General features: G+C 43.9%; 1 protein-coding gene across 1 annotated transcript in view; it reads left to right on the top strand.

The window, feature by feature from the left end:
* Positions 1–16009, top strand: part of LOC109884644 (vascular endothelial growth factor receptor 3-like) — a 217013-nt gene that overhangs the window by 162423 nt on the left and 38581 nt on the right. Inside the window, 2 exon segments of the mRNA XM_031789481.1 lie at positions 9782–9911; positions 15455–15563. Coding sequence (XP_031645341.1) covers positions 9782–9911; positions 15455–15563 — 239 coding nt within the window.

Raw genomic sequence — 16009 nt, 5'->3', positions numbered from 1 at the left:
TATATAGACAGGTTGATATATAGACGTGGTGATAGATAGACGTGGTGATATATAGACAGGTTGATATATAGATGTGGTGATATATAGACGTGGTGATAGACGTGGTGATAGATAGACGTGGTGATATATAGACAGGTTGATATATAGACGTGGTGATAGATAGACGTGGTGATATATAGACAGGTTGATATATAGATGTGGTGATAGACGTGGTGATATATAGACGTGGTGATAGACGTGGTGATCGATGTGGTGATAGACGTGGTGATATATAGACGTGGTGATATATAGACGTGGTGATATATAGACGTGGTGATAGACGTGGTGATAGATGTGGTGATATATAGACGTGGTGATATATAGACGTGGTGATAGACGTGGTGATAGATAGACGTGGTGATAGATAGACGTGGTGATAGATAGACGTGCCGATATATAGACGTGGTGATAGATAGACGGGGTGATATATAGACGTGGTGATAGATAGATGTGGTGATAGATAGATGTGGTGACAGATAGACGTGGTGATATATAGACAGGTTGATATATAGACGTGGTGATAGATAGACGTGGTGATATATAGACAGGTTGATATATAGATGTGGTGATATATAGACGTGGTGATTGACGTGGTGATATATAGACGTGTTGATATATAGATGTGGTGATATATAGACGTGGTGATAGATAGACGTGGTGATATATAGACAGGTTGATATATAGACGTGGTGATAGATAGACGTGGTGATATATAGACAGGTTGATATATAGATGTGGTGATATATAGACGTGGTGATAGACGTGGTGATAGATAGACGTGGTGATATATAGACAGGTTGATATATAGATGTGGTGATAGATAGACGTGGTGATATATAGACAGGTTGATATATAGATGTGGTGATAGACGTGGTGATAGACGTGGTGATATATAGACGTGGTGATAGATAGACGTAGTGATAGATAGACGTGGTGATTGATAGACGCGGTGATATATAGACAGGTTGATATATAGACGTGGTGATAGACGTGGTGATATATAGATGTGGTGATAGATAGACGTGGTGATAGATAGACGTGGTGATAGATAGACGTGGCGATAGACGTGGTGATATATAGATGTGGTGATAGATAGACGTGGTGATAGATAGACGTGGTGATAGATAGACATGGTGATATATAGACGTGGTGATAGACGTGGTGATATATAGACGTGGTGATAGATAGACGTGGTGATAGATAGACGTGCCGATATATAGACGTGGTGATAGATAGACGGGGTGATATATAGACGTGGTGATAGATAGATGTGGTGATAGATAGATGTGGTGACAGATAGACGTGGTGATATATAGACAGGTTGATATATAGATGTGGTGATAGATAGACGTGGTGATATATAGACAGGTTGATATATAGACGTGGTGATATATAGACGTGGTGATAGACGTGGTGATAGATAGACGTGGTGATAGATAGACGTGGTGATAGATAGACGTGGTGATAGATAGACGTGCCGATATATAGATGTGGTGATATATAGACGTGGTGATAGACGTGGTGATAGATAGATGTGGTGATAGATAGATGTGGTGACAGATAGACGTGGTGATATATAGACAGGTTGATATATTGACGTGGTGATAGATAGACGTGGTGATATATAGACAGGTTGATATATAGACGTGGTGATATATAGATGTGGTGATATATAGACGTGGTGATAGATAGACGTGGTGATATATAGACAGGTTGATATATAGACGTGGTGATATATAGATGTGGTGATAGATAGACGTAGTGATAGATAGACGTGGTGATAGATAGACGCGGTGATATATAGACAGGTTGATATATAGACGTGGTGATAGATAGACGTGGTGATAGATAGACGTGGTGATAGATAGATGTGGTGATAGATAGACGTGGTGATATATAGACGTGGTGATAGATAGACGTGGTGATAGATAGACGTGGTGATAGATAGACATGGTGATATATAGACGTGGTGATAGACGTGGTGATATATAGACGTGGTGATAGATAGACGTGGTGATAGATAGACGTGGTGATAGATAGACGGGGTGATATATAGACGTGGTGATAGATAGATGTGGTGATATATAGACAGGTTGATATATAGATGTGGTGATATATAGACGTGGTGATTGACGTGGTGATATATAGACGTGGTGATATATAGATGTGGTGATATATAGACGTGGTGATATATAGACGTGGTGATAGATAGACGTGGTGATAGATAGACATGGTGATAGATAGACGTGGTGATAGATAGACGTGGTGATAGATAGACGTGCCGATATATAGATGTGGTGATATATAGACGTGGTGATAGACGTGGTGATAGATAGATGTGGTGATAGATAGACGTGGTGATATATAGACAGGTTGATATATAGATGTGGTGATATATAGATGTGGTGATTGATGTGGTGATATATAGACGTGGTGATATATAGATGTGGTGATATATAGACGTGGTGATAGATAGACGTGGTGATAGATAGACGTGGTGATATATAGACAGGTTGATATATAGACGTGGTGATAGATAGACGTGGTGATATATAGACAGGTTGATATATAGATGTGGTGATATATAGACGTGGTGATAGATGTGGTGATAGATAGACGTGGTGATATATAGACAGGTTGATATATAGACGTGGTGATAGATAGACGTGGTGATATATAGACAGGTTGATATATAGATGTGGTGATAGACGTGGTGATATATAGACGTGGTGATAGATAGACGTAGTGATAGATAGATGTGGTGATAGATAGACGTGGTGATAGATAGACGGGTTGATATATAGACGTGGTGATAGATAGACGTGGTGATAGATAGACATGGTGATAGATAGACGTGGTGATAGACGTGGTGATATATAGACGTGGTGATAGATAGACGTGGTGATAGATAGACATGGTGATAGATAGACATGGTGATATATAGACGTGGTGATAGACGTGGTGATATATAGATGTGGTGATAGATAGACGTGGTGATATATAGACGTGGTGATATATAGACGTGGTGATAGATAGACGTGGTGATAGATAGACGTGGTGATAGATAGACGTGGTGATAGATAGACGTGGTGATAGATAGACGTGGTGATAGATAGACATGGTGATATATAGACGTGGTGATAAACGTGGTGATATATAGACGTGGTGATAGAAAGACGTGGTAATATAGAGACGTGGTGATATATAGACGTGGTGATATATAGACGTGGTGATAGATGTGGTGATTTATAGATGTGGTGATAGATAGACGTGCCGATATATAGACGTGGTGATAGATAGACGGGGTGATATATAGACGTGGTGATAGATAGATGTGGTGATAGATAGATGTGGTGACAGATAGACGTGGTGATATATAGACAGGTTGATATATAGATGTGGTGATAGATAGACGTGGTGATATATAGACAGGCTGATATATAGATGTGGTGATATATAGACGTGGTGATTGACGTGGTGATATATAGACGTGGTGATATATAGATGTGGTGATATATAGACGTGGTGATATATAGACGTGGTGATAGACGTGGTGATAGATAGACGTGGTGATAGATAGACGTGGTGATAGATAGACGTGGTGATAGATAGACGTGCCGATATATAGATGTGGTGATATATAGACGTGGTGATAGACGTGGTGATAGATAGATGTGGTGATAGATAGATGTGGTGACAGATAGACGTGGTGATATATAGACAGGTTGATATATTGACGTGGTGATAGATAGACGTGGTGATATATAGACAGGTTGATATATAGACGTGGTGATATATAGATGTGGTGATATATAGACGTGGTGATAGATAGACGTGGTGATATATAGACGTGGTGATATATAGACGTGGTGATAGATGTGGTGATTTATAGACGTGGTGATATATAGACGTGGTGATATATAGACGTGGTGATAGATAGACGTGGTGATATAGAGACGTGGTGATAGATAGACGTGGTGATATAGAGACGTTATATATAGACGTGGTGATATAGAGACGTGGTGATATATAGATGTGGTGATATATAGACGTGGTGATATATAGACGTGGTGATAGATAGACATGGTGATAGATAGACATGGTGATAGATAGACGTGGTGATAGATAGACGTGGTGATAGATAGACGTGCCGATATATAGATGTGGTGATATATAGACGTGGTGATAGACGTGGTGATAGATAGATGTGGTGATAGATAGACGTGGTGATATATAGACAGGTTGATATATAGATGTGGTGATATATAGATGTGGTGATTGACGTGGTGATATATAGACGTGGTGATATATAGATGTGGTGATATATAGACGTGGTGATAGATAGACGTGGTGATAGATAGACGTGGTGATATATAGACAGGTTGATATATAGACGTGGTGATAGATAGACGTGGTGATATATAGACAGGTTGATATATAGATGTGGTGATATATAGACGTGGTGATAGATGTGGTGATAGATAGACGTGGTGATATATAGACAGGTTGATATATAGACGTGGTGATAGATAGACGTAGTGATATATAGACAGGTTGATATATAGATGTGGTGATAGACGTGGTGATATATAGACGTGGTGATAGATAGACGTAGTGATAGATAGATGTGGTGATAGATAGACGTGGTGATAGATAGACGGGTTGATATATAGACGTGGTGATAGATAGACGTGGTGATAGATAGACATGGTGATAGATAGACGTGGTGATAGACGTGGTGATATATAGACGTGGTGATAGATAGACGTGGTGATAGATAGACATGGTGATAGATAGACATGGTGATATATAGACGTGGTGATAGACGTGGTGATATATAGACGTGGTGATAGATAGACGTGGTGATATATAGACGTGGTGATATATAGACGTGGTGATAGATAGACGTGGTGATAGATAGACGTGGTGATAGATAGACGTGGTGATAGATAGACGTGGTGATAGATAGACGTGGTGATAGATAGACGTGGTGATAGATAGACATGGTGATATATAGACGTGGTGATAACGTGGTGATATATAGACGTGGTGATAGAAAGACGTGGTAATATAGAGACGTGGTGATATATAGACGTGGTGATATATAGACGTGGTGATAGATGTGGTGATTTATAGACGTGGTGATAGATAGACGTGCCGATATATAGACGTGGTGATAGATAGACGGGGTGATATATAGACGTGGTGATAGATAGATGTGGTGATAGATAGATGTGGTGACAGATAGACGTGGTGATATATAGACAGGTTGATATATAGATGTGGTGATAGATAGACGTGGTGATATATAGACAGGCTGATATATAGATGTGGTGATATATAGACGTGGTGATTGACGTGGTGATATATAGACGTGGTGATATATAGATGTGGTGATATATAGACGTGGTGATATATAGACGTGGTGATAGACGTGGTGATAGATAGACGTGGTGATAGATAGACGTGGTGATAGATAGACGTGGTGATAGATAGACGTGCCGATATATAGATGTGGTGATATATAGACGTGGTGATAGACGTGGTGATAGATAGATGTGGTGATAGATAGATGTGGTGACAGATAGACGTGGTGATATATAGACAGGTTGATATATTGACGTGGTGATAGATAGACGTGGTGATATATAGACAGGTTGATATATAGACGTGGTGATATATAGATGTGGTGATATATAGACGTGGTGATAGATAGACGTGGTGATATATAGACGTGGTGATATATAGACGTGGTGATAGATGTGGTGATTTATAGACGTGGTGATATATAGACGTGGTGATATATAGACGTGGTGATAGATAGACGTGGTGATATAGAGACGTGGTGATAGATAGACGTGGTGATATAGAGACGTTATATATAGACGTGGTGATATAGAGACGTGGTGATATATAGACATGGTGATATATAGACGTGGTGATATATAGACGTGGTGATATATAGACGTGGTGGTATATAGACGTGGTGATATAGAGACGTGGTGATATAGAGACGTGGTGATCGATAGACGTGGTGATAGATAGAAGTGGTGATATATAGACGTGGTGATTTATAGACGTGGTGATATAAAGACGTGGTGATATAGAGACGTGGTGATAGATAGACGTGGTGACAGATAGACGTGGTGATATAGAGATGTGGTGATATATAGACGTGGTGATATATAGACGTGGTGATATATAGACGTGGTGATATATCGACGTGGTGATAGATAGATGTGGTGATAGACAGACGTGGTGATAGATAGACGTGGTGATAGATAGACGTGGTAATAGATAGACGTGGTGATATATAGACGTGGTGATAGATAGACGTGGTGATAGATAGACGTGGTGATAGATAGACGTGGTGATAGATAGACGTGGTCATATATAGACGTGGTGATAGATAGACATGGTGATAGATAGATGTGGTGATATATAGGCGTGGTGATAGATGTGGTGATTTATAGACGTGGGGATATATAGACGTGGTGATATATAGACGTGGTGATAGATAGACGTGGTGATATATAGACATGGTGATATAGAGACGTGGTGATAGAAAGATGTGGTGATAGATAGATGTGGTGGTATAGAGACGTGGTGATAGACGTGGTGATATAGAGACGTGGTGATATATAGACGTGTTGATAGATAGACGTGGTGATAGAAAGACGTGGTAATATAGAGACGTGGTGATATATAGACGTGGTGATATATAGACGTGGTGATATATAGACGTGGTGATATATAGACGTGGTGATAGATAGACGTGGTGATATATAGACATGGTGATATAGAGACGTGGTGATAGAAAGATGTGGTGATAGATAGATGTGGTGGTATAGAGACGTGGTGATATAGAGACGTGGTGATATATAGACGTGTTGATAGATAGACGTGGTGATAGAAAGACGTGGTAATATAGAGACGTGGTGATATATAGACGTGGTGATATATAGACGTGGTGATAGATGTGGTGATTTATAGACGTGGTGATATATAGACGTGGTGATATATAGACGTGGTGATAGATAGACGTGGTGATATAGAGACGTGGTGATATATAGACGTCGTGATAGATAGACGTGGTGATATAGAGACGTGGTGATATATAGACGTGGTGATAGATAGACGTGGTGATATAGAGACGTGGTGATATATAGACGTGGTGATATAGAGACGTTATATATAGACGTGGTGATAGATAGACGTGGTGATATATAGATGTGGTGATATATAGACGTGGTGATATAGAGACGTGGTGATATAGAGACGTGGTGATATATAGACGTGGTGATATATAGACGTGGTGATATAGAGACGTGGTGGTATATAGACGTGGTGATGTATTGACGTGGTGATAGATAGACGTGGTGATAGATAGACGTGGTGATAGATAGACGTGGTGATAGATAGACGTGGTGATATATAGACGTGGTGATATATAGACGTGGTGATATATAGACGTGGTGATAGATAGACGTGGTGATATATAGACATGGTGATATATAGACATGGTGGTATAATCCAGTTGCCAGTAGTACAGTAGAACATCAGCTAGTAGAACAGTAGTAACATCAGCCAGTAGAACAGTAGTAACATCAGCCAGTAGAACAGGAGTAACATCAGACAGTAGAACAGTAGTAACATCAGTAGAACATCAGCCAGTAGAACAGTAGAACATCAGCCAGTAGAACAGTAGAACATCATCCAGTAGAACAGTAGAACATCAGCTAGTAGAACAGTAGAACAGTAGAACATCAGCCAGTAGAACAGTAGAACATCATCCAGTAGAACAGTAGAACATCAGCTAGTAGAACAGTAGTAACATCAGACAGTAGAACAGTAGAACAGTAGAACATCAGCCAGTAGAACAGTAGTAACATCAGACAGTAGAACAGTAGAACAGTAGTAACATCAGCCAGTAGAACAGTAGAACATCAGCCAGTAGAACAGTAGTAACATCAGCCAGTAGAACAGTAGAACATCAGCCAGTAGAACAGTAGTAACATCAGCCAGTAGAACAGTAGTAACATCAGACAGTAGAACAGTAGAACAGTAGAACATCAGCCAGTAGAACAGTAGAACAGTAGTAACATCAGCCAGTAGAACAGTAGTAACATCAGACAGTAGAACAGTAGAACAGTAGAACATCAGCCAGTAGAACAGTAGTAACATCAGACAGTAGAACAGTAGAACAGTAGTAACATCAGCCAGTAGAACAGTAGAACAGTAGTAACATCAGCCAGTAGAACAGTAGAACATCAGCCAGTAGAACAGTAGAACATCAGCCAGTAGAACAGTAGAACATCATCCAGTAGAACAGTAGAACATCAGCTAGTAGAACAGTAGAACAGTAGAACATCAGCCAGTAGAACAGTAGAACATCATCCAGTAGAACAGTAGAACATCAGCTAGTAGAACAGTAGTAACATCAGACAGTAGAACAGTAGAACAGTAGTAACATCAGCCAGTAGAACAGTAGTAACATCAGACAGTAGAACAGTAGAACAGTAGTAACATCAGCCAGTAGAACAGTAGTAACATCAGACAGTAGAACAGTAGAACAGTAGTAACATCAGCCAGTAGAACAGTAGAACAGTAGAACATCAGCCCGTAGAACAGTAGAACAGTAGTAACATCAGCCAGTAGAACAGTAGAACATCATCCAGTAGAACAGTAGAACATCAGCCAGTAGAACAGTAGAACATCATCCAGTAGAACAGTAGAACATCAGCTAGTAGAACAGTAGAACAGTAGATCATCAGCCAGTAGAACAGTAGAACATCATCCAGTAGAACAGTAGAACATCAGCTAGTAGAACAGTAGAACAGGAGAACATCAGCCAGTAGAACAGTAGAACATCAGACAGTAGAACATCAGCCAGTAGAACAGTAGAACATCAGCCAGTAGAACAGTAGAACATCAGCCAGTAGAACAGTAGAACATCAGCCAGTAGAACAGTAGAACATCAGCCAGTAGAACAGTAGAACATCAGCCAGTAGAACAGTAGAACATCAGCCAGTAGAACAGTAGAACATCAGCCAGTTGAACAGTAGTACAGTAGTAACGTTAACTATATGTGGATGAGAGAGTCTGGTAAATGACTGACCATGTAAACGTATAGAAATGTCTGGAACATTGGATGGTTCCCCAAATGTGTGCTATCTGGTAGTCGTGTTCTGTTCTACACCGAGGACACATTGGGATGCATCTATCGCTGCACTATGTGTTTTTAAATTGTTTAAAACTCTACAAATTGTTTTACCTTTAAACAACAAAAATCTGTCAATCAATCAATCAATCAACCCTAAAAGTATTGCACTATGTAGGGAATAGGGTGCCACCCCTGGTCTAAAGTAGTGCAGTATATAGGGAATAGGGTGCCACCCTTGGTCTAAAGTAGTGCACTATGTAGGGAATAGGGTGCCACCCCTGGTCTAAAGTAGTGCACTATGTAGGGAATAGGGTGCCACCCCTGGTCTAAAGTAGTGCAGTATATAGGGAATAGGGTGCCACCCTTGGTCTAAAGTAGTGCACTATGTAGGGAATAGGGTGCCACCCCTGGTCTAAAGTAGTGCACTATGTAGGGAATAGGGTGCCACCCCTGGTCTAAAGTAGTGCACTATGTAGGGAATAGGGTGCCACCCCTGGTCTAAAGTAGTGCACTATATAGGGGATAGGGTGCCTACGGGCCGTGGTGAAAGACTATGTTGTTGTGTTTTGTGTTTTGTAGGAGGGATCGTAAAGGGCGTAGCGACAGCGTCTCAGACTGTCAGAACTGGCAGGACCTGGACTCACAGAACACTGTGAATAAAATAGAAAACATCGAGACGTCAGTCGAAGTGGTGGACGGGAGGCAGAAGGTTGGTTCTCACTCCCTAAACAAACGTTTACACCATTTAACAATACTACGAATGTTATCTAAATGTTATCTGAATGTTATCTGAATGTTATCTAAATGTTGAATCATGACCATGTTATTACATTTTTGTAGGCTATCATCTTGGCCATATTCTGTTATAATATCCACCCGACACAGACAGAAGAGGACTGGCCACCCCACATCAAATCAAATCAAATCAAATCAAATTTGATTTGTCACATGGTTAGCAGATGTTAATGCGAGTGTAGTGAAATGCTTGTGCTTCTAGTTCCGACAATGCAGTAATAACCAACGAGAAATCTAACTAACAATTTAAAAAAAAAAACTACTGTCTTATACACAGTGTAAGGGCATAAAGAATATGTACATAAGGATATATGAATGAGTGATGGTACAGAGCAGCATAGGCAAGATACAGTAGATGGTATCGAGTACAGTATATACATATGAGATGAGTATGTAAACAAAGTGGCATAGTTAAAGTGGCTAGTGATACATGTATTACATAAGGATGCAGTAGATGATATAGAGTACAGTATATACGTATGCATATGAGATGAATAATGTAGGGTATGTAAACATATATACAGTAGAGAGGCTATATAGAGTAGAGAGGCTATATACAGTAGAGGCTATATACAGTAGAGAGGCTACATACAGTAGAGAGGCTATATACAGTAGAGGCTATATACAGTAGAGAGACTATATACAGTAGAGAGGTTATATACAGTAGAGAGGCTATATACAGTAGAGAGGCTATATACAGTAGAGAGGTTATATACAGTAGAGAGGCTTATACAGTAGAGGCTATATACAGTAGAGAGACTATATACAGTAGAGAGGCTATATACAGTAGAGAGGCTATATACAGTAGAGAGGCTATATACAGTAGAGAGGCTTATACAGTAGAGAGGCTATATACAGTAGAGAGACTATATACAGTAGAGAGGCTATATACAGTAGAGAGGTTATATACAGTAGAGAGGCTATATACAGTAGAGAGGCTATATACAGTAGAGAGGCTATATACAGTAGAGAGGCTTATACAGTAGAGAGGCTATATACAGTAGAGAGGCTATATACAGTAGAGAGGCTATATACAGTAGAGAGACTATATACAGTAGAGAGGCTATATACAGTAGAGAGGCTATATACAGTAGAGAGGCTATATACAGTAGAGAGGCTATATACAGTAGAGAGGCTATATACAGTAGAGAGGCTATACATATGAGATGAATAATGTAGGGTATGTAAACATTATATTAGGTAGCATTGTTTAAAGTGGCTAGTGATATATTTTACATAATTTCCCATCAATTCCCATTATTAATGTGGCTGGAGTTGAGTCAGTGTGTTGGCAGCAGCCACTCAATGTTAGTGGTGGCTGTTTAACAGTCTGATGGCCTTGAGATAGAAGCTGTTTTTCAGTCTCTCGGTCCCAGCTTTGATGCACCTGTACTGACCTCGCCTTCTGGATGATAGCGGGGTGAACAAGCAGTGGCTCGGGTGGTTGTTGTCCTTGATGATCTTTATGGCCTTCCTGTAACATCGGGTGGTGTAGGTGTCCTGGAGTGCAGGTAGTTTGCCCCCGGTGATGCGTTGTGCAGACCTCACTACCCTCTGGAGAGCCTTACGGTTGTGGGCGGAGCATTTGCCGTACCAGGCGGTGATACAGCCCGCCAGGATGCTCTCGATTGTGCATCTGTAGAAGTTTGTGAGTGCTTTTGGTGACAAGCCGAATTTCTTCAGCCTCCTGAGGTTGAAGAGGCGCTGCTGCGCCTTCTTCACGATGCTGTCTGTGTGAGTGGACCAATTCAGTTTGTCTGTGATGTGTATGCCGAGGAACTTAAAACTTACTACCCTCTCCACTACTGTTCCATCGATGTGGATAGGGGGGTGTTCCCTCTGCTGTTTCCTGAAGTCCACAATCATCTCCTTAGTTTTGTTGACGTTGAGTGTGAGGTTATTTTCCTGACACCACACTCCGAGGGCCCTCACCTCCTCCCTGTAGGCCGTCTCGTCGTTGTTGGTAATCAAGCCTACCACTGTTGTGTCGTCCGCAAACTTGATGATTGAGTTGGAGGCGTGCGTGGCCACGCAGTCGTGGGTGAACAGGGAGTACAGGAGAGGGCTCAGAACGCACCCTTGTGGGGTCCCAGTGTTGAGGATCAGCGGGGTGGAGATGTTGTTGCCTCCCCTCACCACCTGGGGTCCAGGACCCAGTTGCACAGGGCGGGGTCGAGACCCAGGGCCTCCAGCTTGATGACGAGCTTGGAGGGCACTATGGCGTTGAATGCCGAGCTGTAGTCGATGAACAGCATTCTCACATAGGTATTCCTCTTGTCCAGATGAGTTAGGGCAGTGTGCAGTGTGGTTGAGATTGCATCGTCTGTGGACCTATTTGGGCGGTAAGCAAATTGGAGTGGGTCTAGGGTGTCAGGTAGGGTGGAGGTGATATGGTCCTTGACTAGTCTCTCAAAGCACTTCATGATGACGGAAGTGAGTGCTACGGGGCGGTAGTCGTTTAGCTCAGTTACCTTAGCTTTCTTGGGAACAGGAACAATGGTTGCCCTCTTGAAGCATGTGGGAACAGCAGACTGGTATAGGGATTGATTGAATATGTCCGTGAACACACCGGCCAGCTGGTCTGCGCATGCTCTGAGGGCGCGGCTGGGGATGCCGTCTGGGCCTGCAGCCTTGCGAGGGTTAACACGTTTAAATGTTTTCTCACCTCGGCTGCAGTGAAGGAGAGTCCGCATGTTTTCGTTGCAGGCCGTGTCAGTGGCACTGTATTGTCCTCAAAGCGGGCAAAAAAGTTATTTAGTCTGCCTGGGAGCAAGACATCCTGGTCCGTGACGGGGCTGGTTTTCTTCTTGTAGTCCGTGATTGACTGTAGACCCTGCCACATACCTCTTGTGTCTGAGCCGTTGAATTGAGATTCTACTTTGTCTCTATACTGACGCTTAGCTTGTTTGATAGCCTTGCGGAGGGAATAGCTGCACTATTCTGGATCGTCTGGATCGTTTTACCCAGTGTCCCCTAACCCTGAACTGGAGCGTTTTACCCAGTGTCCCCTAACCCTGAACTGGAGCGTTTTACCCAGTGTCCCCTAACCCTGAACTGGAGCGTTTTACCCAGTGTCCCCTAACCCTGAACTGGACCGTTTTCACCTAGTGTCCCTAATAGTGAACTGTATTGAATACAACGGTATTTGTCAATCAGAGAGAAGAGAGGGCAAGTGTTCCGTTTCCACACCAGAAATATTTTGAACCCTCTTCCTGAGCACACTTCCTGAGGAAAATGAGAATAAACACACACACACACACACACACGCAAGCACGCACACACACACACACATAAACACACACATATACACACACACACACACACAGACGAACGGACACTCACACACACACACACACAAACACACACAAATGCAAATGCACACACAGCAAATGTCCTGTTGTGGGTCACACCTGTGAGGTCAGTTCCTGTTGTGGGTCACACCTGTGAGGTCAGTTCCTGTTGTGAGGGAGTGGCAGGCGTGGCAGCGGAAAGGTTTGAGTCACGTCAACTTCTATAGAAGAGACCGTGTTCTCATCAACCAGCAGAACACAGCCACACCAGGACAATAAGAGACAGAGTAGCATGGAATCAACCAGGACAACCAGGACAACAAGAGCCCGAGTAGCATGGAATCAACCAGGACAACCAGGACAACAAGAGCCCGAGTAGCATGGAATCAACCAGGACAACCAGGACAACCAGGACAACCAGGACAACCAGAGCCAGAGTAGCATTGAATCAACCAGGACAACCAGGACAACCAGGACAACCAGGACAACCAGAGCCAGAGTAGCATGGAAACAACCAGGACAACCAGGACAACCAGAGTCAGAGTAGCATGGAAACAACCAGGACAGCCAGGACAACCAGGACAACCAGAGTCAGAGTAGCATGGAAATAACCAGGACAGCCAGGACAACCAGGACAGCCAGGACAACCAGGACAGCCAGGACAACCAGGACAGCCAGGACAACAAGAACAACCAGGACAACCAGGACAACCAGAGTCAGAGTAGATACTCGTGGATTGAGTGTGGATTCCAGTTCAGGGTTCAATGACCCAGTCAGTTGTTTAGTAAAAAACACTTCAACGCATAATAACACATTTATAACCCATCTCCCTTCTGTCTTCAGCATTTTCAATGTAAGAGCAGATTTATTTAGTATGGAAGCCATGTTGATTGAATCCTGTCTTCCTCTCTAGATAGTCAGCAGGCTGGTGATGCAGAACTTTGATATGTTTATACCCCCCTCCCTCCCTCCCTCCCTCTCTCCCCTCCCTCCCTCCCTCCCTCCCTCCCTCCCTCCCTCCCTCCCTCCCTCCCTCCCTCCCTCCCCTCTCTCTTCTCTTCTCTTCTCTTCTCTTCTCTTCTCTTCTCTTCTCTTCTCTTCTCTTCTCTCCTCTCCTCTCCTCCCTCACTCCCTCCCTCCCTCCCTCCCTCCCTCCCACCCTCCCCTCTCTCTTCTCTTCTCTTCTCCCCACCCTCCCACCCTCCCATCTCTCTTCTCTTCTCCCCTCCCTCCCTCCCTCCCTCCCTCCCTCCCTCCCTCCCTCACTCCCTCCCTCACTCCCTCCCCTCTCTCCTCTCCTCTCTCATCCCTCCCTCCTCTCCTCCCTCCCTCCCTCCCTCCCTCCCTCCCTCCCTCCCTCCCTCCTCTCCTCTCCTCTCCTCTCCTCTCCTCTCCTCTCCTCTCCTCTCCTCTCCCCTCCCCTCCTCCCTCCCTCCTTCTCCTCTCCCCCCTCCCTCCCTCCCTCCCTCCCTCTCTCCTTCCCTCTCTCCTCCCTCCCGCTCCTCCCTCCTCTCTCCCCTCCCTCCCTCCCTCCCTCCCTCCCTCCCTCCCTCCCTCCCTCCCTCCCTCCCTCCCTCCCTCCCTCCCTCCTTCCATCTCTCCTCCTTCCTGCTCCTCCCTCCTCTCTCCCTCCCTCCCTCCCTCCCTCCCTCCCTCCCTCCCCTCTCTCCTCTCCTCTCTCATCCCTCCCTCCCTCCCTCCTCTCCTCTCCTCTCCTCTCCTCTCCTCTCCTCTCCTCTCCTCTCCTCTCCTCTCCTCTCCTCTCCCCTCCCTCCTTCTCCTCTCCTCCCTCCCTCCCTCCCTCCCTCCCGCTCCTCCCTCCTCCCTCCCTCCCTCCCTCCCTCCCTCCCTCCCTCCCTCCCTCCCTCCCTCCCTCCCTCCCTCCCTCCCTCCCCTCTCCTCCCTCCCTCCCCTCCCTCCCTCCCTCCCTCCCTCCTCTCTCCCTCCCTCCCTCCCTCCCTCCCTCCCTCCCTCCCTCCCTCCCTCCCTCCCTCCCTCCCCTCTCTCCTCTCCTCTCTCATCCCTTCTCTTCTCTCCTCTCCTCTCCTCTCCTCTCCTCTCCTCTCCTCTCCTCTCCTCTCCTCTCCTCTCCTCTCCCCTCCCCTCCTCCCTCCCTCCTTCTCCCCCCTCCCTCCCCCCTCCCTCCCTCCTCTCCTCCCCTCTCTAGATAGTCAGCAGACTGGTGATCCAGAACGCCAGTGTATCAGTCATGTATAAATGTTCTGCTAACAACAAAGTGGGTAAAGACCAAAAGCTGATATACTTCTATGTGACCAGTGAGTATTTCAACTTATTTCCTTCTCTTGGTTTAGCATACAAAGTACTATACAGTAATATGCAGTATATACAGTGCCTTGCGAAAGCATTCGGCCCCCTTGAACTTTGCGACATTTCAGGCTTCAAACATAAAGATATAAAACGGTATTTTTTTGTGAAGAATCAACAACAAGTGGGACACAATCATGAAGTGGAACGACATTTATTGGATATTTCAAACTTTTTTAACAAATCAAAAACTGAAAAATTGGGCGTGCAAAATTATTCAGCCCCCTTAAGTTAATACTTTGTAGCGCCACCTTTTGCTGCGATTACAGCTGTAAGTCGCTTGGGGTATGTCTCTATCAGTTTTGCACATCGAGAGACCGAAAATTTTTCCCATTCCTCCTTGCAAAACAGCTCGAGCTCAGTGAGGTTGGATGGAGAGCATTTGTGAACAGCAGTT

The sequence above is a fragment of the Oncorhynchus kisutch genome, linkage group LG15, assembly GCF_002021735.2.
Source record: "Oncorhynchus kisutch isolate 150728-3 linkage group LG15, Okis_V2, whole genome shotgun sequence".
Lineage (NCBI taxonomy): Eukaryota > Metazoa > Chordata > Actinopteri > Salmoniformes > Salmonidae > Oncorhynchus > Oncorhynchus kisutch.
Note: the sequence above shows the minus strand (reverse complement) of the source record. Positions and strands in the feature narration are given on the sequence as shown.